Below are 24,301 nucleotides of genomic sequence, written 5' to 3'. Positions count from 1 at the left end.
ATGGTCCTATATACTACTTGTTTTTACTTAAGATGTAGTGATTGGAACTTTACATCACAAAGTGGGAAATGGTAGTGGAGGCAGATTTTAACCTTTTATAATCTTTTTAATCTTTTCTTCCTTGTGTACTTCACAGAAGTTTTATGTCTTGCTCAGGCTAAAGTTATATGTTCATTAGAAATGTGAACTAAGTCATACTGTCATTTATAGTTTGTAAAATATATGCAGTTTCTGTTCTACATGTCAAAGCAGTGCGCACGATCCATTAACTTCAAACATAAAAGCTATAAAATAATTGAGAGTTTAGTCACTTCTTAATTAAAATAACATGAAAGTATTCTATTTAATGGTTTCATAACTGGCACCTAAACATTTACTTCCAGCTTTTTGGTGCTGTATTAGCTCAGAACAGAAGTTTCTGCAGAAAGCAGTCTTGAAAAGTTGTCTAGATGTATTGATTTTTATACTGCCAGTTGAATAAATTGAATGTATATCTGAATACATAAATAAGAATACATAAGCAATTTTACTACAGCAGCCATAAAAGATAATATCATCCATTTGGTTTTTGTTTATAGTTTTGGGATGCTCATAAAAAAATAAACATATTGTGAATACAGAATCAATGTGTTTTGTTTTGGACATTTTTTGTCTGTTGATATATATGCTTTGTGTATGTCTCTGGAGCATCCTTGTAGATGAAATGAGGCAGGGCTGTTTTGTGAGGAAATGCAGTATGGGAGTGCGGGACCGTCTTTACCTTGGTAGACTAGTGGGTGAGCTTCCCCCTCTATCCAAATGACAGAAATAAATTACATAAAGTGCTAGCTCAACTGAATTTGGTATGTCACTGATAGAGTGGATTGTGTGAGCCTAAAAAAACTTACAGTGGCATTTCAGTTACCCGTTGTCTAGCTCTTTGCCTTTGGGATTAAGCTTACATTTTACCCAACATCAAAATGTATTAACTGAGAAAGAGAAGAGAAAACACACCTTAATTTGGGCTTTTGAAACAAATGTCTTGCATTACAGGAGACCAGTGATGAAAATGTAAATATGAGCTCTGCTTGTGGGTCAATTTTCAAGTTTCTGCAATTGTTATGACAGGCATTGCATTCTATTTGGAAATACAGTTATGGTAGTTTAGCTGTTTGTGGAGCTCTGTTTTGTTTTGCTTTGCTTTTTAGGGAAACTTTTTGTGGAAGCATGTAAGTTCCAGGAAAATTTTGCTAGAAATATGTATGTTTCAAGTTCAGGGTGTAATTTTAGAGTGAGTTAGCAGAATAGTTTTGTGATCCTTAATATGTAGCTCTTGCTAAGAAAGTCTAAGGTTCAGATCCATGGATGACAGAACTCACAATAATGGACTAAAGCTGCACTACAGAAAGCTTAAGAGACGTTAGGAAGAACTTTCTAAAAGTGGAGATTAGGAATAGGAAAACACACATGCACTTTTCTTTCTGGCAAAAAGAGGAATAATGTATTTGCATCAGAAATTGAGAAAACGGAATGAGGCATTGTTACAGGGGATACAAAAATCTCCATAGTCCTTCTTATCTTTTTTATCTAGAACACTGAAATTCTATGCAAGTCTTACATTGCACTGTCAAGGAAAGAAAAAAGCAAAAGCAGGATTTGAAATCTTCAGTCTGTGTTGTGTTTCTAAGACTTGTTCCATCAAGAAAATTCCACCAGTTTTTGCAAGTCAAAAATGGACTCCAGGGCACCAAAAATTTGCCTGTAAATCTACTCATATAGGGCTCTTTTTTTTAATGATTGCTTTACTAATGAAAGATAAACATCTCCCATCTAAACCCATTAGAGAGAGTACCACAGACCATTGATTCCAGTCCATGAGAGGATTTTATGATGGGAAATGGTTGAAATTGCATGAAACGCATGATTTTTCAAAAGATTTTTGGCAAAGCCTCTTTTGCTGTCTTGTCTGACCGCATTGCTTGCAGTCAGGAAAGCGCTGCCTTCATCCAGAATAGTGAATGAAAGACCCTCTCAGAGGAAGGAGGTAGCTAAAGAAATGGAAAGCAGTGTTGATCTTTTGTCTTTAAGATAAGGTGCAGATGCACTATACATAAATTATCAAACTTACTGGAATAATCTTTATATTAAGGAAAAGAATTGATTTTTTTTTATTTTAAAATGGAAGAAAACTATGATGGAGATTGCATTAGAATTGGTAAGGAAATGGCACAATATTTTACAATCCTGACAAGTTAATGTCTAAATCAACATCTTTGTACAAAATTTCAAGGAAAATAAAGGTGCTTTCAATCTAAGAGTACATTCTGTATTCAGTAAAATTGTAGATTATTTATACATACTGTGGAAGCCAAGTCATCAATATTAAATAGGCAGGTCAAAATGTTCAAAGGGCTTCTTGAAATTTAAATAGTACAGAACAAATTCTGCAGTTAAATTCATATCTGTAATTTCCATGATTTGTAATTCCTCACAATTGAGATCCATTTTAGCAGTTTGAAAATGTATCCAGGTAATGTGTTGAATAATATTTAACATAGGAATGAGTGATTTTTGAAATTGGATTTTGTAAAACACAGCTATTGTAATGGGCTGGTGAATTAAAGAATGTGGAGCATGACAACATGATAGACAGCTTAATACTGTGCTAATAAGCATTACTGTGGAAGCATTATATTGATGGAAGTGAAGGTGCCTTTTGCAAAGAACTCAGCATCTAAACTGCACACAGAGAATTTTCTAATATTTTGTATTGTCTTTTTTTTTCTATTTGTTTGTTTCCTAGAGTATCAGGGCTTCAGGGCTGGTGCTGTTGGAAACCATTCTTTTTGGATCACTTCTTCTGTACTTTCCAGTAAGTCAAAATGAAATTTTTTTTTGGAAAATGATATCTTTGCCAACATTTAAAAACATTGCATGAATCACATTGGTAACAAATGTGTTCATCAAAATTATTTATGTAATGATTAGTCTAATGTGTTTAATAAAATGTGCTATGTTCTGTAAATATTCTTAATAACACTTGGATGGTTTACTGTATTTGAAGAAATTCTCCATCTTCGGTTAAAGAACATTTCAGGGTTTGTTTTTTTTTTTTTTTTTTTTTTTTTTTGTGTGTGTGTGTGTGCTCTGGGCTAAACTGAGTTTTAGCCTTGAAAGAAGATACCTCTGCTCTGCTAGGGGAAAAATGTACAGGGTATGTAAAAGGAAGACACTGATTATACCATATATTTCTTGGGAATGCAGTACAAGGGAGGGTGATTATTTTAGTGTATTATTGCTGGTATATATTTCAGTAAGTGTTTCTGAGGCCTCATGACATCTGCAATACCACGTATTTGGGAAAATGTGATGGCATTATCCATTTAAATGGGAAAAAAAAGTGATTTCACATTCACACAAGGAATGTATCACAAAACTCCATTAAATATATATACTTTATTTTTTCAAAAATCCCCCACTGAACTCATAAACCCAAGATAAAGCCTAGATAAACCAAGGCATCAAAGAGTAAATCAAGTGAAGTGAATAGAAAGTGTGCAGATCAGGAGACAGAAGCAAAGATGTAGTTGTGGATTGTTTTAAAATATGTTTATGTTCTCTTTTCCTCAGTAGTAAGAATCTTCTGTGCTTTTACAGACAGTTACTGAGTGACTGCTGGAAAACAAAACTCCTTAGTGGTTGTGGAACAAATAGCGAACAAACTGTAGTAGAATGAAGTGTGAAGAATGCTATAATAAACACAAATCCTGGTGGAATTTTTATGCATTATTTTTTGAATTGTGTTGGCCTTTCAAGTTCTAAAGAAAAGTGTGTGCATTTCTTGGATGGTTTTATGTGTCTTTTCATCTTTGACTTTGCAGATGTCAGGAAGAAAGAAGTTTTGTTTTTTTCCATATTGTACAAATGCTTTTTACTACTTGCATTGCCTCTCCCCTGGGTTTCCAGAGCTCCCTTCATGTTCTTTTCCAGTGAGAAGAACAGGAAGCCCATGCACTGCTCCCTCAACTGGTATAGAAATGGTGTAAATCATGTAAGGAAATTCATACCATAAAGCATAATATGGGGGATTTCATTTCCATGGCTGTCCCCTCTTGCTTTCCCAGAAAGCCATGGAGCCATGTCTTCCCAAGGCAGAGGCTCTATCAGAACCAGTCGGTGTTTGTACCACATTGGCTCCAAAGTTTGCCAAAAGCCTGATTATAGCTCTTGCTGTGCTGTGTCTGCAGTCTGCTCACCTGTGACCGGTTCTCCAGCATCTATCCCAGTTCTTGTCTTAATCCTCTAATTGTTGTCTTCCAGAAAGGACAAATGTCCTCTGGTGGCTGGCTGTCTTCAGGCTTTAGGAGCTCAGCGTCAGGGATGCTTACATAATGGCAATGGAGTTTACTGGCAACAGCTGACTTGAAGAAGAAGGAGCCTGTTAGATTCAAGAGATGGTCATCCGTAACCTTTAAATGCAGAGGGAAAAGAGAGGCAGTGGAGCTGGGAGGGGGCATTAGAAGACCAAAGCTTCCCCACTGTTTTTCACTGATGTTTAAACAACATTTTCCCCCTTTTTATCATTGACATTAACAATGTTAAATATACGACAAGTGAAAAATGACAAATTGACATTGTCTGAGGAAAAATGTTCTGCTAAAAAGTCTTGATGAGCCTGTCTCCCAGGTGGGAGATAAATACTTGACTGGACCTCATCCGTCTCTGTGCATCTCATATGATATTAAACTGCCCACTGAGAACACGTTCTGTTAGAAACTAAAACGCAAAGGGTACAACTTGACTTCTCTGTTAGAGCAGTTTTATGCTCCCACACTCTTTGGTAGGGCTCTCTTTCTTTCATACATAGGTAATTACTCATCGGGTTATTACTCCCACAGGCTGAAAGAAAAGGGAAAGTAATTTTATCATTTCTATTTTAAAGGTCTAAGGGGAGGGACTTAGTGTGGTAATGGAGGTCATATTAATGTTCAGACAGAGAAATTAACCAATTTCAGAGCTGCAAGAATATGATTTTGTAAAAAAAAGAAAACTTAGGCTAATGAAGAAATACCAGGATTGCAATATCCCGGTTCCTCTATTCCGAGGAAGATTTCATCACTTTCTGATCCAGGGCAAGAAAATTGAACAATAAATGTGTGAAGTGTGAGAGCACACATAAAACATAGCCAGAGAAGTCCATTATATCATCTTTAAGAAAGAAAAGACTGCATTTCTGCAAGGTATGAATTATGGGGTGTGGGTCCTTGAAATGGGAACTCTTGACATTTTGCTGTACGTGAATACCATCTAAATGTGCTCACCTGCATCTTGTTTGGAAAAAGGAGCACAAGGCACAGCAAGATGGAGTGGGAAAGAAAACCTGAGCTCTGAACTTAAGAGTCTTGTTTGCACTAGCTGAAATTCACACAAATGTTCATTCAATGAGTGTAGTTTATGGATTATGATATTTGTTATGTCACATACATGCAGAGCAGGTCTTCATTTTTCTGGGTCATGTGCACTGTTCATTTACCTCTTCCCATTGTTTGGTGTTTTTGTTTCTGAGAATAATTGGGAATATTCTGTTACTCTGTGATGTTAAAAATGTAGTAACATGCACACAGAGGTAGAGTTGATTTACCTACGTGAATTGGTCTTCATTTTATGAGAGGAATACATTAGAGATTTAGGAGTAATTAATGTAAGACCCAGGCACAGACTGGGCAAGGAGTGGCCGGGGAGCAGCTCAGCAGAAGGACTTGGGGGTGCTGGCTGGCAACAGGCTCACCATGAGCCAGCAGTGTGCCCTGGCAGCTGAGAGGGCAAACCCCATTTTGGGGTGCAGTAAAGACAGCATGGCCAGCCTGTCAGAAGCAGTGATTCTCCATATCATGTGGAGCAACAGCACAAAGCTGTGCCAGTTGAGGGTCAGATCAGATATAAAGTAAAATTTCTTTACCATGAGGGTGGTCAAACGCTGGAAGAGGCTTCCTGGTGAGGTGGTTGGTGCCCCAAGCCTAACAGTATTCAAGAGGCATTTGGATAATCCTCTCATTAACATTCTTTAACTTTTGATTAGCCATGAAGTGGTCAGGCAGTTGGACTTGATGATATTTGTAGGTTCCTTCCAACTGAACTATTCTATTCTGTTCTGTTCTATTCTGTTCTGTTCTGTTCTGTTCTATTCTATTCTATTCTATTCTAATATAAATCTTTCCTTTTATACACCTTAAATAAGCATGTTCAAGTATGTTTTCCAGAGCTGACATGAGATGCAAGTTAAAATATGAAGTGAAGTTCACCAGTTTGGGCCAGACACAACTGCAGCATGGTGTTTTCGTTTAACATAATACTTTTTTTTCTTTTTTTTCCATCTCTTCTATTGTGATTTGGAAGGCAAAACTGAAAACCTCAACTTTCATGGTCAAGTATGTGCAGACTTAAAAAGCTTGTGTTAGTGCATATAAAATGTAAAGAGAGAAAATGACAGAATTTCAATTCTAAACAACTCAAATCTCTGTTCATTTAAGGATTCAATGCTAAATCACATTCTCATTTAAAAACGAAAATTTCCACTTAGATTTTCTCAACACTGCTTAAGTCTTCTGTATCTTTGCTCTCCACTCCCCTGTGCTTTCCTAGTTCTTTCTTTTTCTGTATCCGTTCACCCAGTCTGTCTTGGATTGCTTTGAGGGCCTTCAGCATACCAATTTTGCTGTGTCCAGAAGAGCTTTATTGCATCTCTGCCTTTCCCTACCCTCCAATTAAATGGAAACCAAAACCTGCTTTATCGCTTAATTTCGTCCACTAATTGTTTCTGTTTACATGTCTACATGCTGTAATCTATTCATAGTGTAGAGTCATTAATTGAAAAATAGTATCACCAGCCAGCTGCCTTTGGTGAGAAAAACAGCTGTTATAATGCCCTTAGAATCAAACAGGGAGTGCAAATGATGGTCTCCACCAAAATTTATTATTCAAATTCTGCTATATTGATAACAACACACTGATCTTTCCTGAATTATAAAGCGGCAGAGGAGCTTTGTCTATTACAAATGCATGGTTGCTGGGCAGCTGTCATTCCTGAGGCTCTAATTTCTTACATTTTCTGTAGTTCTCACAGTATCATCTCTGACTTTCCTTTAATTAGTCTTTCCAATTATTGATAGACCTCCTCCAAATGAATGCTGTGCTCTCTAATCAATTTTCATTATATTTCTTTGTTCCTAGATTTTGAAGAGGGGGCCAAAACCTGAATGTCTTTTTCAATAGTCTCTTAACTTCTATACTTGACATCTGAAGGGAGGTTTCTCATTACTTTCCTTTTCCAGAAGTACTGTGATGCAGCTTTTAGACCTTTCCTAACTCCAATCTTGCTAATAATTGTAACAGGTTGCATTAATATTGTAAATATTACAATATTTTAATAGATCAGCCTATTAATTGCATTAGGGGTGAGATGTCAGCTGTTTTTAGATAACTGTAATGGATGCAGTTTGGAAAACAGGAAATTCTGGTTAGATACCAGGAAATACTTTTTCACTACGAGGGTGATCAAGTACTGGAACAGAGTGCCCATATTACTTGTGGAATATCCATACTTGGAAGCATTAGGATGACTGGACACAGCCCTGAGCAACCTAACCTAATTAGACCTGCTTTGAGCAGGGAGTTGGACTAGATGACTTAGAATCAGAGGATCATTAAGGTTGGAAGAGACCTCCAAGATCATCTGGACCAACCCTACTACCTACTACCCTACTACCAATATCTCCGACTAAAAACCATGCCCCTAAGCACCACGTCCAACCTTTCCTTGGACACCCCCAGGGACAGTGACTCCATCACCTCCCTGGGCAACCCGTTCCAATGCCTGACTGCTCTTTCTGAGAAGAATTGTCTCCTGATTTCCAACCTAAACCTCCCCTGGTGCAACTTGAGGCCATTCCCTCTAGTCTTATCACTAGTTATCTGTGAGAAGAGGCCAACCCTCAGCTCCCCACAGCTTCCTTTCAGGTAGTTGTAGACAGCAATGAGGTCTCCCCTGAGCCTCCTTTTCTCCATACTAAACAACCCCAGTTCCCTCAGCCGCTCCTCACAGGACTTGTGTTCCAGGCCCTTCAACAGCTTTGTAGCCCTTTTGCAGGTTCCTGGCAACCTGAATTATTCTATTGTTCTTTGTTGCTAATGTGTGTATCCATAGCTGAAAAAAGTTATCCTATGCTCACTAAGTAGTTAGTGATGAGAAACTGGGCCCTTTACAACTCGTTTTAGACTTCAGCTTGAGGGTTAGGTGAATCACGGTCTAGGCTCCATTGACTATAAAGGAAGCCTGTAGTATTTGCTTCGAATGGTGAAGAATTCCACCCAGGCAACTGTGGGTTATCTGATATATTAAACATTTTCCATACTGCTAGTGTACTTAAACTGAAACACCAGAATGCACTCCAAAATCCACGCAATATTATGATATCATTTCTACAGCCAGTGATAAAAGTTAGTGGGTACCATGATGAAAAGAGGCAGGGAATAATATCTTCTCCATGTTCTTGATACAACAGAAAAGAGGCACTGGGTTTAAAATCTAGCAAGTGAAAGGTATGTTAGACAGTGAGGGGGCGACTTTATAATAGTGAGGTCAGTTAGGCCATAAGATGAATTAGCTGAAGGGGCTGTAGAGCACCTTTTTGAAGACTGCTAGGATTTTTCTGTTCAGACTTCTCTTCTTTTGGCTCAAAAATCCAAATTCTTTGTCTTTCCTGCTGTCTGTTGTATTTCCAAACCTCTAATTATAGCAAAGCAGCATTGCTTTCTGTTTAGAGAAATAGAGATGCTGAGCTGCAGTGCACTGACACTCATGAAGCAGGTGAATAGTGAAGCCTGGAATAAACTCTTTACACTCAGGTATCTTGATGCATGTAGTAGGTATTAGGATCTGTTTCAGGGACTGTGTTACCCCCTCTTTCACACTTGAGCTAGAGTGACCTACCCTTTAGTGTTATGAGATTGAATAGAAAGTGGGGAGTGGTGTAACACAGATGTGGATGTGGGCTTTTTTCCCCTCAAATCATCTGTATGTACATTAGGACAGGGGAAGTGAGCCATGAATGTTGTGGGGTCTAGTCTGCGGTAGCTCTGTTAGTCATAGCCCTGAGCAGAGCAACAAGGTCACTGGAGAGCTCAGTTTTTGATATTAACGAATGTGAAAATGGAATAATGTATAATGCTTTTATGCATTTGTCCCTCAAGTATGCCTAGAAGTGATCCATTACAAGAGCTCAGTGACTGTTTATTTATTCTTTACATGTTGTTCACTAAGGCCAACTGAAAGATGTTGCCTTTTTCACATTCAGCACTGCTCATGCTGATACATTGGGGTGAATCTCAGGCTTTAAGCCCTCTCTCATACCTTAGGTGTTTTAGCTTGATTATTTTTCAGTATATAGCTACATCCTCTTTACTCATAAAATAGTTTTTAAAGCTCTTACAATGAACATGCATCATTTTTTTTCTTGTTTCACAGTAGCTAAATAATAGTATTCATGCCACTTAAGTCTAAGGGCACAGCGTAGCTCTCTGCTCTGGGATGATCACCACAAATTTCGCTAGTACTCTAGAAAAGGGTCTTCCTGTTTTACTTGGATCATAGCAGGTTAAAAGTCCAGCCAAAGGAAAAGGCAGATTTAAAATATCATGTTGTGAGGATTTTATATGTAAATTGTCCTGTTTGGGCAGAGGAGTGAGGGAACCAGGCGGAGGTTTATGCAATAGTTTTTTTGTGTTATTGTCAGACAAACATACTTTTTGAAGTTAACATGTAACCAATAAAGCAACAGCTTTTTTTGGAGAGACAGCTTGTTTTGAATGCAAAAGCCCAAACGGAGCTCATGCAGTTTCCACATTATAAACTTTTGCTTCAAATTACAGAAGACTCATAGGCGCTAAGACTTGTGTTCTTGCCCTGAACCTCACTAAGGCAAATGTTTATGACTCTTTCTACTAACCAGAAGCAGGCACTGAAAAATTTGTGCATTTTGAATAACTGCTTTTTGCAATAGCACAAAAACAATATGCGGAAGGAAATAGTTCTTCATGGTTCTGTTGTCACTAGTCTACATAGCTATCCTAAAAAAATCTGGTACCTACTCTCAGGGATATAACTAGAAACTGTTTAATATATGTTTATCCACTTCTAGAATTGTGATTAGCCACAGCTATATGTCTCATGATTGGTTATCTGCATGTAGATAACAAATGTTTGGTGTATTGGAAATTCAGTAGAGCTATGACATCATGAATGATAGGAAATACACAGGGGGAATTCACTGAGGAGACTGTTCTGTGTGTTCGTGCTTGTCTGTGTACTGTGTTAACAGGGTACCTTAGGCTGGAAGGGACCTCAAGAGGGCTGTAGTCCAATGTACTGCTCAAAGCAGGTCAGCAATAAGGCCAGCTGTTAGACAAGGTTGCTAAGGGCTTTATCCAAATAGGTCTTAAAAGCATCCAAGGATAGAAATTATCCATCCAGGCAGCGTGCAGTCTTATCACAAAGTGATGTGGTTGTAGCTTTTGAATCGTGGTAAATATGTGACATTGTTGGAGCATATAGTGGGTTTTGTAAATGGCAGGCTGTAGATAGATCAGTGAAGGCAGAGGTACAAGTGTTACCATTCTTTCATGTCTTAGATTCCCATGCTCATACCTGTGGCACTGGTTGTGATAACAAGGCAAAACCCAGTCTCCTCTTCCTGTCGATCCAAAGGTGCAGTACAGGATTGCAAGAGGGCAATGTTATTTTTACGACTCTGAAAGCTTCTTTGAGAACTGAGTTTGAAAGACACATTTGTGAGAATCTAGGTTCACTGAATAGCCAGGTGTGTATGCAGAGGCTTGAGAGCCAGAGAGAGAGAGACAGTAGTTGGTGACCTTGACCAATTGCCACATTGGGTTTTCTTCAGTCTTTTTATTTTAAGTGACTTTCTTGCACTGCTGGATTGTGGGACTTCAGTGTTTCAGTCTTGTCAGCCCTTCATTCATTGACATTAATCTTCTGGTCAGAGTAGTAAGGCCTTTACTCATAATGCCGCTGTCACTCACATAAGGACAGTGACTTGCATATGTAAGAATTTGTAGGTAAAGACCCAAAGCTAATGTCTTCATTACTTGTCACTTGTCTTGTTGCTTCAAAGTAGTATAAAAACAGACCACAATTGTGAAAAACAATGCACAGTATTTTGGCAGGGCTTTTTAACTGGTATTAACTGTATAACCATGTGCACACGTTAAAAATCTGCTGCATTTGAAAATTAAAAGTTGTGGGGAGATGATTTATGATCATAGAATGTGTTGACATACAAATGATCAAAGGGTAAAATGTGGGTAAATTCATATAGAGGAAAACAATACTGGGAATATTAATAGTATGCTCCTTACTGTTGCCTAGAACCAGGCTATAATGAACCCATTGTCTTTGCTCTGTTCTCCAAAGTGAATCCATTAGAGGCTTGGCTGGCACTTAGGTGGCAGACCACAGTACCATAGGCAAGCCAAAGAAATACTGAGGAATACCTCGTAGATGATATAGATAATCTAATTAGTGAAAGTCCTCACTTGGCCCCTTGTTTCTGCTTAATTATAGTAAAAACAAACAAACAAAAAAACAGGAAGAAATATTATTGAAGGATCACGCATATTATTTTATACAACATTTGTTGAATCTCAGTAGTGTATAGGCTAGAAATGATAGGAACCATTTTTCTCAGGCAAACATTTTGATGATCACACTGATGACTGGGCAAGCGAACTGAGTCAATATACACAACGTTTATTTTAGAAAATGCTTAAATTTTACTGTGGTGATTTAAGCATATGAAAAAATCAGTACATGAATAAAGGTTCTCATGTATTAATTCACATATTAGTTCAAAATATGTGACAACATTTACAGAAAAGATGATGAAAAATAATATACTACATTTTTATTAAACTGCAAAACTAAAGTCAAAAGGTTTTGATATTATAGATGTGCCAGGTTTGAATTGTGCCAGAAAGGAAAATATTAAAAGTTGTAGTCAACATTTGACATATTCTCAGTAGGACACAGTCCCTAAACCTTCACTAATTAGTTTAGCACCTGAGAGACCTTGTGTTGGTGGGAGATAGATTTCAGTCATTCTTCTTCAGTTACCCAAGTGTCTTTCAGTGAAAGCCAGGGGCATGTTTGTATTTTTCCACCAAATGTCTTTTCTCATTGTTTATACATGCTTTCATGCCTAAGACCAAAGGAGCAACAGATGTGGTCAAGTGAAAGGCTTGTACATTGCCTTTAAAAATCTTGCTGAACTTCCTCAGTTACATGGAAGTTAGACTCAGCTCTTGTCTGCTTACCTAGTTCAGAGCTGTTGTGATATGCATTAACAAGAATCTGAAGGAAAATGAAAGCAGAAGCATTTCATGCCTAAGGTAGACTTTGCTTAGATAATCTGATACTACCAAACTGTATCTTATATGAAATTGAGTGCAATTATAAACCTGTGCTGCCAGTGAAAAGGGTGCTGTGATAACCCACCATGCCTTGGAACATGAGGTTGAGATATTGAAGGTAAGGAACAGACAGGTGTGATATGTACAACTGAGTGATAAAACACGGTGTTTTACCTATCAAGTTCCATGTCGCTTGACAGAGCCCTCTGAGTCAAGACAGAGGAAAAGGGAAAGAATCTCCATCTCAAAACCTGTTCACTGTGAATATTACAGTAGCAGAAATGTGCATTTTTTCTCACTTGGTTTTTCTCCTCAGTCTCTCTTCTTCAACATGTGAATGTATTACGAACTTCCTAACCATCTACTTTAAGTGATGATATAAGTGATGATTTCAGAATGATTAGAAGAGTTGAGAAAGTCAATGCATTACAAAAAAGAAAGAGAAAAGTTGATGTTTTTAGAAGAAATTCTTAAGAAGGGAGATTTCATCCCTCAACGATGAGACTGCTCTTATTCAAGTCATTCTGCATGCTGAGAATATAGACAATGCAGATAGTGATACAATGTTTTTTTGATACCAACTGCTAAACATTGTTAAGCCATTTCCAGTATACAGGCAAAATGATTTGATAACTAGTGAAATCTTTACATGGGAAAAATCTTACATAATTATGATGGTGTTAGTGGAAAGTTTTCATTTCAGCGTAGCACTGTAATTGAACTTCTAAACTCTGGGATGAGATGTCTGTGGGATTTAAATCAGTGCCCCTGAACCACTTATCATCTGATGTAAATAAGAAATTAGCTTTTTAAAAGCTTAAATAACATAACTACTTAAAAGAGCACAGACAAATTTGCAACATAAAATAGAAGGTGCACTATAAAATGATCCAAATCCATCAGCAAGTACTAGTGTATAAGATATGCTGTATTTCCTCTAGCTATTATCAAGAATGATGCAGTAGAGTCATCCTTGCCAGGGTTAAAAAAAAATGGAGAGTTAGGGTTCAGAAGGTAAAAAGTTCACTGTGTAACTGAACTTGATTTCTGAAAATGAAGCATTGAATAGAGTAGCTCCTGGGTCTAAAACTACACCACACCAAGAAGGGAGAGGTTAGCTTTGTGTTCGTAGAAATAACAGTAGTACTGGGGATGGAATAGAAAGTGTTCACAAGAATAAGGGATTAGTATTTGCAAGAAACAACTTTTTGCTATGTGATGCAAACCTTCTGATTCATTGCGTAGCACTGTATATTAGGACCACATAGAAAAAGCAATAGTATTTTCCACAAAAGTTGTTTTATACAAACCATTTCGAGAGCCTCTGCATCTGTGGGACTAAGCATAGATCTGCAAATATATGCAAGTTTTGAGGAAGCTGTTACGGAATATCGTGTCCTTCACAGCCAATATTGAGCATCCACATAGTGTTCTTTCTTTGAAATCTGAATCCGAAGTAGACTTCTTGTAGTGTCATGATACAGTACACTAAGTCTTACATGTTCTTGAGGAAAAAAAAAAAAGAGCAAAGAGAGAAATATGTCAATTCAATCAAAGCTCTATCAGAAATAAATGGGAGGATTTCAAAGCCAAAATGTTTAAAGCAATTCCAAGAACATAGAAAATAAGAGGATGTAATGAGACTTTCTTTCATCGCCCACAAAGTTGCAAGTGGAAGAAAATAACATTTTTACCCAGTTCTCTCACAGTGTATCATTTATTGAGTTTATATTAAACTATTTAGATCATCCACAAGTTTCATTATTCTTTGATGTTAATCTTTATATAAGTCAGGGTGCTAAAGCTCTTAGCTTTATTGCATATTGTTTGGTAAGCTAAAGCAATGTAATAAAGAGAAGAAGGAAAGGATAATAGCGAGAAAACAGAATAGAGAACTTTGAGTTAAAACACGATCGAAAGTCTAACATAGCAACAGGAAAATTAATAAAAAATTGAGTAAATAGTATAGAAATGAAAACAAGATGGAAATGACATCTTGTACCTTGATACGGTGCTGATTTTTCTTTCATTGTCGCAATAACATGTTATAGAAGGTATCTGTAAACCCAAAGACTGTACATTGTGTGCTTGATCTTTGCTTGCGTAGATAGTTATTTCTCACTGCTCCTTGCAAGCTTTCTTCTCCTTTCCTGAACCACCACTTACATAATTGTAAAAGATAAATTTTTTATACTTTCTTTGTGCTTCCACTGTATTGACATGTGGTTTCTCCTCTCATATTTAAATTATGAACTCCTTGGTCCAGGGTTGTTTGACTTAGCTGTGCTTTGCAAAGCAGGGTCCTGATCAATGAATAAGAATCACATTACAAATGGCTGTTACTAATAATAACAATGAAAGTGTTTAAAAATATTTTATTAAAAGTGTGAGGAAGGACATGTTTGATGGTAAATTTCTTATCCTCCCAAAGGTCTGGTAATATGCAATTATTTTTATACTGCTAGAGAAGTTAGGTATACTTTCAGAAAGATCTGAGAATATTTGTTTTAGGCTTGAGAAGATTAAACCATAAAAATACTAACAGAAAAAGGCCAGATTCCAGTTCCACAAGGATTGTATTTCAGATGTACTCTACTAAGTTCTGTGGAGCTGCACCCAACTTGCATGATGAGAAGTTAGATGGTAAACAAAGCAGTGAGGAATCCTGGAGTAAGAAGAAAATCCACCACTCCCACTAGAGAGTCTTAACCTGCAGTTAAACTTAACAGTAAAGCGTAAGTCTTGAAGTTAAAGTAATTCCTCAAATGTCGTAGCTCTCTTGGTGAGAAAGGACTACCATTTACTTGTCTTTTTTCCTCTTATGTACTGCAGACAGTAGAAAGTCCTCGCTTTGTATGTCCAGTGTGAGATTGGCTTGTGGGTAGCCAAAAAGCAGTTAAAAGTGTACCTAAGCAGTCATTTGGAGCACCTGTGAACTGTTTCAGTATTAGGATCATTGGTTTGAAAAGTAATCTCTTGCATTACTACTACTGGAGGGCTGAGCCCACAGGAGCTGCAAAACATAGCCATAATGTCCATACACATTAATTCTGAACTGTTCTGGGTGCGTCAGATGGGTTCACACGTGCAGATCCGCCATGAATGCAGCATGTTCCTTGGATGTGCTGAAATCCTTGTGCTTTGTGGTTGGGTAAAGTTATGGTATGAATTTGTCATAAGAAACTGTAGCCTCTGCTACTACAGTGGCTGAGTTCCACTAAGGCAGCAACACATCGCCACTGCAGACATTTGCTGTTTGAGGGCATATTACAACCAGTTTGGGTTCTCCTTTGTGTGTATGAAGTTTGGTGCAGAAGCATTTTTGGAGAAAGGGACATCTTCAGTTCTTGGTTTGGCTTATTTTTCTGATGAGAGCATATTTTTACTACTTTTCCTGGGTGGTCAAGACTTCTTTGGCCATTTTCATTGAAATAAATTAATACTGTTATCTGTATATTCAGCAGCTAGATTTTGTATAGCATATGCTGGTACCTATACAGACTATAATGACATTCATGAAAAAAGAAGTTTTGTTGTCACATGGAAGTCCTTTCCACTTCTCCTTCAAGTATTGTATCTTGTTCCGAATTTTTATCTTCCTTCCAAATTTGGGATTTTTCTGTAGGAAAATTGTTAAAATAATCACTATTTTTAAATTAGCTTGTAGCTTTGATCTTCAGATCTCTTCTTCATGACTGTTCAAGTGTGCAAGTTGTCAGATTAGTCAGAGTCCAAAATAATTTTATATATTACAGTAGTATATTATTACATCTACTAATGTTGTTTATTTTGTTAACTAGCCTAATCCTTCTCAAATATAACATGTATTGGGGTACAGAGCAAGTATTCTTAATGTTCAGTTCACTCTCTTAAACTCCTAATCCAAAATCACCAGCATGCTGAATCATTGAAATGCTGTTTTGAAACTCTTTGGCAGAGTTTCCTGGCCCATGCAGTCAGCTGATCCTTTTTTTCTCTCTTTATTGATGGCATTGCCTTGAAACCTATAAAGAGCTAATCTGCAAAAATCCGTGTGCTGGGTTATTTAGTTAGCTATTTATATCCATATTTATTAAACTTGTATCTACTTTCCAAGCCTCGAGGCATATTTACATCTTTGAAATCATAATCTAAATAAGTTACTGCCATTGTAGCAGGCAATCTACATTCAAGTACCATTGTAGCAGGCACTCTATATTCAAGTAATCACCAGTCATTGCTACAAAAAGAGAAGGCAAAATGCTGCCATAACAAGTTTTGTTAAACCCTAAGTATATCAACCATTAATTCAACATTTGCACTGTTAGACAATTATATGCTCCATTTATGAAGGCCCAGGAATTTTGGAAGACAGCTGAATCAGTACCATAAATGCTTACAGTGTAAATCTTAAATTAGTAGATTTAGTAATGTATATGCGTTTGCCTGTTATGTTGCCAATTTCAAATGTCACCAAGAATACCAAAAAAGTCTAAATTAGATTTTTAGCTGTTCTTTTTGTGACTTTTCTGGAACCAAAAGACACAGAACACTACTAGGTTTACAGGCAAAGAGACTTGATTTGTTTTGACCCCAACCCTGAGTTCTGTGTTGGTTGTAGGAATAGCACAAAAATAACGAGCACTTCTTTTCTTAGGCATGATACCTTCTCTGTTTAGGTTAAGTGGCATCAATATATACAGCATTTGGAAAAGATACCTCCAGTATATTAGGCTTTCCTCAAGTGTCTAGTAACGCTGCTAACCTGATAACGTCAAAAGCCTTTTCATATCAAATAATGTACTCATTTCTGTTTTGACTCTCCAGTGTATATAGCAGTCATCAGAGGTGATCAAGAACTTGTAGACTTGACATTAATTTCATAGGAGATAGCTAATCAGATTTTCATACCATAATTAGAATGTATTATTGTTTATATTATGACAAAACCCCCAACAATGTTCAGATGAAACAAGCAAGTTGATGGAGGATGAATTATTGAGAAGACAGTAAATTTGGGAAAAGTCATTCTGTGTTATTTTCAACAGATGAAAAAAAAGAAATGTGGAACCTTGAGCTAAATCCAAGTAAGGTTTAGTTTTAACTGGTTGAAACTGATCTGTGTACTGAGTACGCTATTAAGTCTAGAGACCATGGCAGACTTTCTTGAGATTTTGTGGTCACCTAAGCAAATTCAAATAACATTTTTTTTCCTCCATGCATGTCTTTCCTATAGTGGATTAAATACTGTACTGTAACACAGGGCAGTCTGCTAGGTTCATTTCCTTAGACAGTCTGAAGTAATGCATTTTTCTCAGACATGTCACAAACAATCCTGTCAAATTTTGCCTGAATGAATTTGTTTTAAATCATAAATAGTTGTGATATATATATAGTGAGTGTTCAAGAACCTTGAAGAAAAGGGAGGTCATGGCCTTCTGAGTACTGTCAGCACCTCCTGTAAGTGCAGTTCTGTAGATATTTGTTCTGGCCAGTCTCAGGTATTGGGTATTATATTACATACTCAGTATTTTATCTCCTTGCTGTCTATCTTTCTAACTATCTATTTTACCAGCCTGGCACCTGTTTAATAATAATAATAATAATAATAAATTATCATTAAAAGCAGAGGACTGCCTAGCAACAAAACGCAGCAGAATATGTCCGTCATGGTAGAGGGAGGACCTCTTCCTTGATAAATTGTTGGACTGTTTGGAGGACTCCCCCTGTGCTCAGAAAGGAGTGAAACATTTGAAGAAATTCTCTTTCTGCTGTTTTATGTTGATCTGCTAATGAGCACATTTTGTGGACTGTGCAAGCGAGATGTGTCAGGACTGCAAATAAGAGCTGGAAGAGTGCTATTTCTAAGCTTTATTGTACAGCCACAACAAAAAGTGAGAACCTGGCAGGTACTGGTTTTAGCTATTTTTTCCAGTGTTTCAGAAAGGTGGAGACCAAGAAGGTTGAATAGTTGGGCCATCTGCATGGACTGTTTTCATAATACAGCTTCAACTTTTAACAGGGGAAGTCTTTTCAGGACTCAGCTTCTGATGCATTAGGCATTGCAACTCCAGGTTGCAGCACCTAATTTTTGTGCCTTGAGGTCAAGTGGGGCCTGTGTACTCCTGATGGTAAAGAGGTGTGTGCTCAGAGCCAGAGACACAGAAGCCAGCACGCCTGCTTTGGAGGTAGCTAACTCAGACTGTTGGACACACTGAAGAGAGAGGTTTGTGGTTTGTGATCTGCCTCTCTCAGACAAGGCCTAGATTTTGTGAAGGGGAAGATGCCTTCTTTCACAAAGGCCTGCAGATTTGAGCCCTGTCTTTGGGTGAACCATGCAAACCTTGCCCTTTTTTTACTAAGTATGGGTGGTAAAATACAACCTATACTATATAGTTGGTTTTTTTTTACCTAATATCCCGCTTGCCAGTATTTTCATTCTTGATGTGACACTCGAGTTAAGCTCCCCCCACTGTCTCAGGAGATACCAACTTCTACCATCTTGACAAAAGTTTTAGCACTAGGGTTTTAAGATATTCAAGCATGAAAAGCATTTCAGCCTTTTATGCTGCTATTGCTTCATTTCCATTTCTTCATTAAGCAGTAGAGGGTACAGGTATAAGCACAACATAAATATTAATATTACAGTGTAGTAGGGAAGGTATTTTACCTATTGGCAAGGTTACTTAGATGGAGGAAGGGGAGACCTGGTTTCTAATACCTGCTCCAATTAATGTTTAAGTAACACCCAAGCATTATTGATCACCTATGCACAAGATCGATCACAAAATAAATGAAGAACTGAGTAAAAGTTCAGAACAACTGGTACATAACCCTGGAGTACCAAACAAGAAGAGTTATCACTGGAACAGCACAGGTTGAACATGGTTATTTTACAAATTGACAGCCTTAACTCTCAAGCACTTTCCTAGAAACCTGCTAGTTGTTGTGCTCAATACAGGTGTGTTGCTTTTTCTAATCCTACTGAGTTTTTAAAATAATGAAAAAATGGCTCCTCTGAGTTACTTTGTCTTACCCACAATTTATTTATCTACAGTTATTTTACATCTTTGAAATAAAAAGCTATTTTAATCATAAAACCCCAAACCCTATGTAAAGAGAAAGCATATTTCAGGAAAACAAACCGCAGGTGCTAATACTGCTCTGGGTTTTTCTGTTCAAATCTGTGGGGCCTGAAAAGGCTTCATATAATGTGAGAGAGAGGATTTAAGTTTATAATGACAACTGAAAAAGACATTAAAGATCAAAGATAGGCCCATGAAATGCAGCCTTACATCTCAATCGTTTTTGTGGTTTATCTGTTTCTGAAAAAAGAAATTGCCTATGTCAGACAATAAAGAATTCATCAATATGTTTACTTGTGCATTTGCCAATACAGTTTTATGGAAAACCAGAATGCATGCAAAGGTTAGCAGATACAATGTTTGGGAGATGAGATGTGCCTGTTATCCCTTAGGGATTTTACGGTTATTGATTTTTCAGGTGATGAGCAGCAATACAAATTGCTGAGGTGTAATGAAACTTTGTTTTCCAGAGCAGGAGAATTTATCACCTTTATTTTCCCCCAGTCACATATTTCAAATTTTGCAACTCCCCTTTCATCTCACTCCCATCTTTCCTGCACGATTATAGTTCAAACTTCTCACCAACTACTCGGTGACCTCCACAGACTCCTTAAAGTTTTTCAAGTCCACATACAATTTCCTGAAGATATGCTCTGAGATCCATCTCTCCTACTTTCCACTTAAACGCAGCATTTCCTAGGGGAAGATTTCTGTTCTGATTTGTTGTTCACTTTAGTTGGTTGCCACCTACATGTGCTGAAGCTTTTGAAGACTGCTCTTTCAGAGTTGAGTGTGCTGTTCTTGTACTATTGAAGAAATATTCCTCCTGAGATCTGTAAAATAATCCTTCTTAGGCTTCTCTGAGTTTATCCAGGTACGTTGCTGATAGAGAGCTTCTGCTGCCACACTAGGGAGCTTCTTGACAGATTGTGTTCAGCATGGCTCGTCTGACATCATTGCTTTTCATTTTAAGGTTTTTGCATTTTTCTTCTCTAATGGAACTAACACGTGTCCGTTCAGAGCACAGCCCTTGATAGTCTAGTACATGTGTTACCTTCATTGTCATCTTATTTTTGTGTTTCTGCATTCCTTATTAACTTAAAATCTACAAAACCTATGTTGTGTTTTAGGCCCATTTATTTCATCAGTTGAATTCTTGTAAAGGTCTTTGCTTCCTTTGAGACCCACAGTTTAAAATAGTAGTAACTGGTAAACTGAGCTAGATAAAGCAAACGAACAAAAATGGCTAAAATCTATTCTTGTTTTTAGTGTTCCTTGTGCCAGTGTTGTGAATGATAACTATTACCTAGTTATTAGTTATTAGTTACTACCTGATGAGCTAGCATATGATTTCTTTAACCTATTGACTGAAGCTGCTTGTTAGATTCAGGTTAGAATCTCATACAGTTTAGCTGTTTCTCTGTTGGGAATGTAGGGATATATAATTATTCATACAAGTAGGTGATTAATTTTATATGTACAAAAACAGAAGTGCATAAAATGGAAAAAAGATTAGGAAGCATTTATACATGTAGAACTTGCATCAAAAAAGATTTAATGCGTTATTTACAACTATCCTCTCATAAGCAAACACATAACCATACACACAGAATCAAATTCTAGAACACCACAGTATCATTATATATCTACAATCTATAGAATCTCAAAGTTTTGTGAAAGCATTGATTTTTGTGCCATCCAAATATTTGCTTCTATACTGCTTTTATTAAGAATATTTTCCTCCTCAGAAACTCCATGACAAGTGCAAAAGTAGAACTCGGGTCTCCTGAGACTTATTTGTTCACCTTAATACAAGGACTTAAAAGGCTGGTGGGTCAGACTTCTCCAGTTAAGGGTTAAGTATGCTGCTTAAACTTCATGAAAGCTAGGAAATCCTGTCCCTAAAAGAGTAAATGTTATTTATAAGTTGATCCGGCAGTATCTTGCCTATGGATGGCAAGGAGTATAAGGCCCCAGCTATCTCTGTATTCAAGTTGATATGTCAAGAGCTGGCAGCTCTGACCTGTGAAATTAACTTTTCTAAATAGTCTAAAACTTCCAGCCCTTCATAGGTAGCAAGAGCAATGGTCAGAAGTGTGCCGGGTGCTTTACAAACAATAAACCTGCTATGACAGAATTTATTTCTATTATGTTTTCAATGGCTTACTGACAATGAAAATAGGAAGGCAGGAATTGTGCTCGTCCCAATTTACCTGCACTCTGTAGCCTAAATGCAGTAAGGAGGTGAGAAGCATGTTTCCTTGAATATACTCTGTCTATAGTGCTTCCAGTGAATCTCAGCTGCACTCTGATTATAGAGATGATTGTTTTTCTTTTCTTTCCACACTTAAGAACCAGAATGGCAGTAATACATCACAGAATGGAAGTTCTGTGGAAAAAAAAAAAAAAAGCTAATGAAAATTTGGAGAAGAGTTGTCTTGGGAACATATAAGAAGAAAGGTCTCCTCCATCACTGAGTTCAGTCCCCAGCTCTTTCAGACCACCATGGTATTAATCCCAATAATAAATTTATCATGTTGGCTTCTCCTTTATTAGGCCACTATTGAACTACTACTTTGCAGCATCCCTGAGCCATCCATGGGTATCTGGTTGCTTACTATGGATGTTTTTGTTTCCAGAGAAGAGGACCGATAGCAAATGTGCCTACATTCTGTGCAGAGGAGGGCTGGTTCTGCAGGCTGCTCTGCTCCAGTGCTGCAGGGAGGAGTGGAGCTTCTTTAGAGAGTCTGATATTTTGAATCAATTAGAAATTTAATTTTCTAAATTTCTTTTCATTTCTCTATCATAATAATTTTTCAATATCTGCTCAACACACCATAAATATTTGTCTGGATTTATTCAAAACAAAAATTTTCCTTTTGGCTAGAGCTAAAGAGCCTGAATGCATTGGCCCTCTTAGCAAAGCCATTTGTCTGCAATTTTTTTTGAAAGGCAACAATGTTCATATCATTATGATATGAGAAAAGAATGTCAATGGGAAGATAAATTGTGTTTCTTTTCTATTTCTATTGTTTCTATTATGAAGTGAATTTTGAGTTTGCAGCTGTGGCTGGTTTCTTCTGGACTTTGTTAATTCCATGGAATTTTAATGACGTTTTTTTTTATAAGGTTAATGTAGATTTAAGACCAGTGCTATCATAGATCATGTCATCTGTGCTGCTGTATGTCACTCATTTTCACAATTTACCCAGTTAACTTCTCTACTGAAGCCAGTAGCTGCAGTTTATCTGACACAGATTTCCCAGACAGGTGTCCACTCTTGATTTGGGAACATAAAGAGGAGGAATGTTCCCACTGCGTCCTCTGGTGGTTTGTTACGCCGTGGCCTTTGGCTTGTCCCCGCTGCTGTTCTTGCTACAGATACATAAGCTGAAAATGAAAAGTCGATAGTTCCAGCAGTGATGTCTGCAGTAAACTAATCAGCGCTGGCTGCCTGGAGATGTCCAGCTGGTATTTTGTGGAGAGAGGTTTTCTAAATTAATGTCAAAATAAATACCAATAAAAACTTCACTGCAGAGGGTAACAGCCAGTCCTGTGTCCTCCTCTTTGCTGTGGTTTAACAGAATGTTCCAAAGACCTGCTCTGTCCCCATTATCTTTTCCAAGTCACCATCTTAAAACGTGGTGTCAATAAAATTTCTGCCTGCTCTTGTGAACCTGCCTGAGGTATAATTCAGAGAGAGCACCCAGTCAGGAAGGAGGAATTCCTGAAGAACTAAATCCATCCAGTAGTGTCCTCTCACAAACTCGGTGTTAAATGCTGCACTGACCTGTTAGATTAATATAAGATTAGAACCACTCTTGTAGGAGATAAGGTATTTTAGAACTTTAAATAGCTGCATGTTTAATTTTTCACAAGTAGAAGTCACTACTTGAAAATGCTCACATAAAACTCTTCTCTTTAGATTTGTAGAGATTTCAGCCCTATTGTAATGAAATGCAAAAGTCTATGCAGGTCTGTTTTATGACCTGTGTCTTGCATTAAGAATACTTGGCAAGTTGCTCTGAATAATTTAGTCTGTTATGTCTTAAGATAGCGGCGGCTCCTGCAAGATTTATTTTAATGTAGACTACTTTACCATTATGTTTTTAAAAGGTTCCTTTTCCTTAAAATCACAGAGATGGTCTTAGAATGAATTGGTAGATTTTCCTTGTTTTCAATAAAATATTGTATTGCATGGTGCATTTCTTTATTCATAAAATGAGACTAGTGTACTCAACACTGTTGTTAATACATTTCAAGTATTTGGCAGATGACTGTGCTGAATAAATGGCTTTTTCATTTGAGATCTTTCAGCTCCTTAAGATGTTTCTCTTTCTGCTTCTCAGGTGACCAGATCTTTGCTAAGAAAAGATTAGAGTAGTGTATACAACAAGAACATTTTCTATTTTTTTCACATATGAAGTAGGTAAACTAGGACATTCGGTTTACCGTTGTCATCTACCCAAGTGGCATGTCACAGTAAAAAAATGCATATGAAGAGATGAAAGAAATCATTGGATTGCAGAAGTTATCTGGTGGAGGGAACATCTAGTTTAGTTAGATGATAGTTTGACTTTGCAACTTCCTTTGATTTTCAACTTCTTTAATTCTGCATTGGCGTGAACAATTTTTGAAACATGCTTATGCATACATACCTGTTGCCTATATAAAGCATTCTGATTAAATTATTCCTATTTACTTTGCATTATGTTTTTGAATGTAACACAAATCCATAAAAATTAAGTTATTGAGTGACTAATAAGTTCAGTTTC

The 24,301-nt window shown here is 37.2% G+C and overlaps 1 protein-coding gene across 2 annotated transcripts in view; it reads left to right on the top strand.

Moving 5' to 3' along the window:
• GPR158 (G protein-coupled receptor 158) overlaps positions 1 to 24,301 on the top strand; it is a 196,289-nt gene that overhangs the window by 110,603 nt on the left and 61,385 nt on the right. For both annotated transcript variants that reach the window (XM_040548547.1, XM_040548546.1), the window contains exon 5: positions 2,783 to 2,851. In XM_040548547.1, coding sequence (XP_040404481.1) covers positions 2,783 to 2,851 — 69 coding nt within the window. The remainder of the gene's footprint in view (positions 1 to 2,782; positions 2,852 to 24,301) is intronic.

The sequence above is a fragment of the Cygnus olor genome, chromosome 2 (genome assembly GCF_009769625.2).
Source record: "Cygnus olor isolate bCygOlo1 chromosome 2, bCygOlo1.pri.v2, whole genome shotgun sequence".
In the NCBI taxonomy this organism is placed as follows: domain Eukaryota; kingdom Metazoa; phylum Chordata; class Aves; order Anseriformes; family Anatidae; genus Cygnus; species Cygnus olor.
The sequence above is the reverse complement of the archived record's forward strand: the minus strand, read 5'-3'. Positions and strand labels throughout refer to the sequence as shown.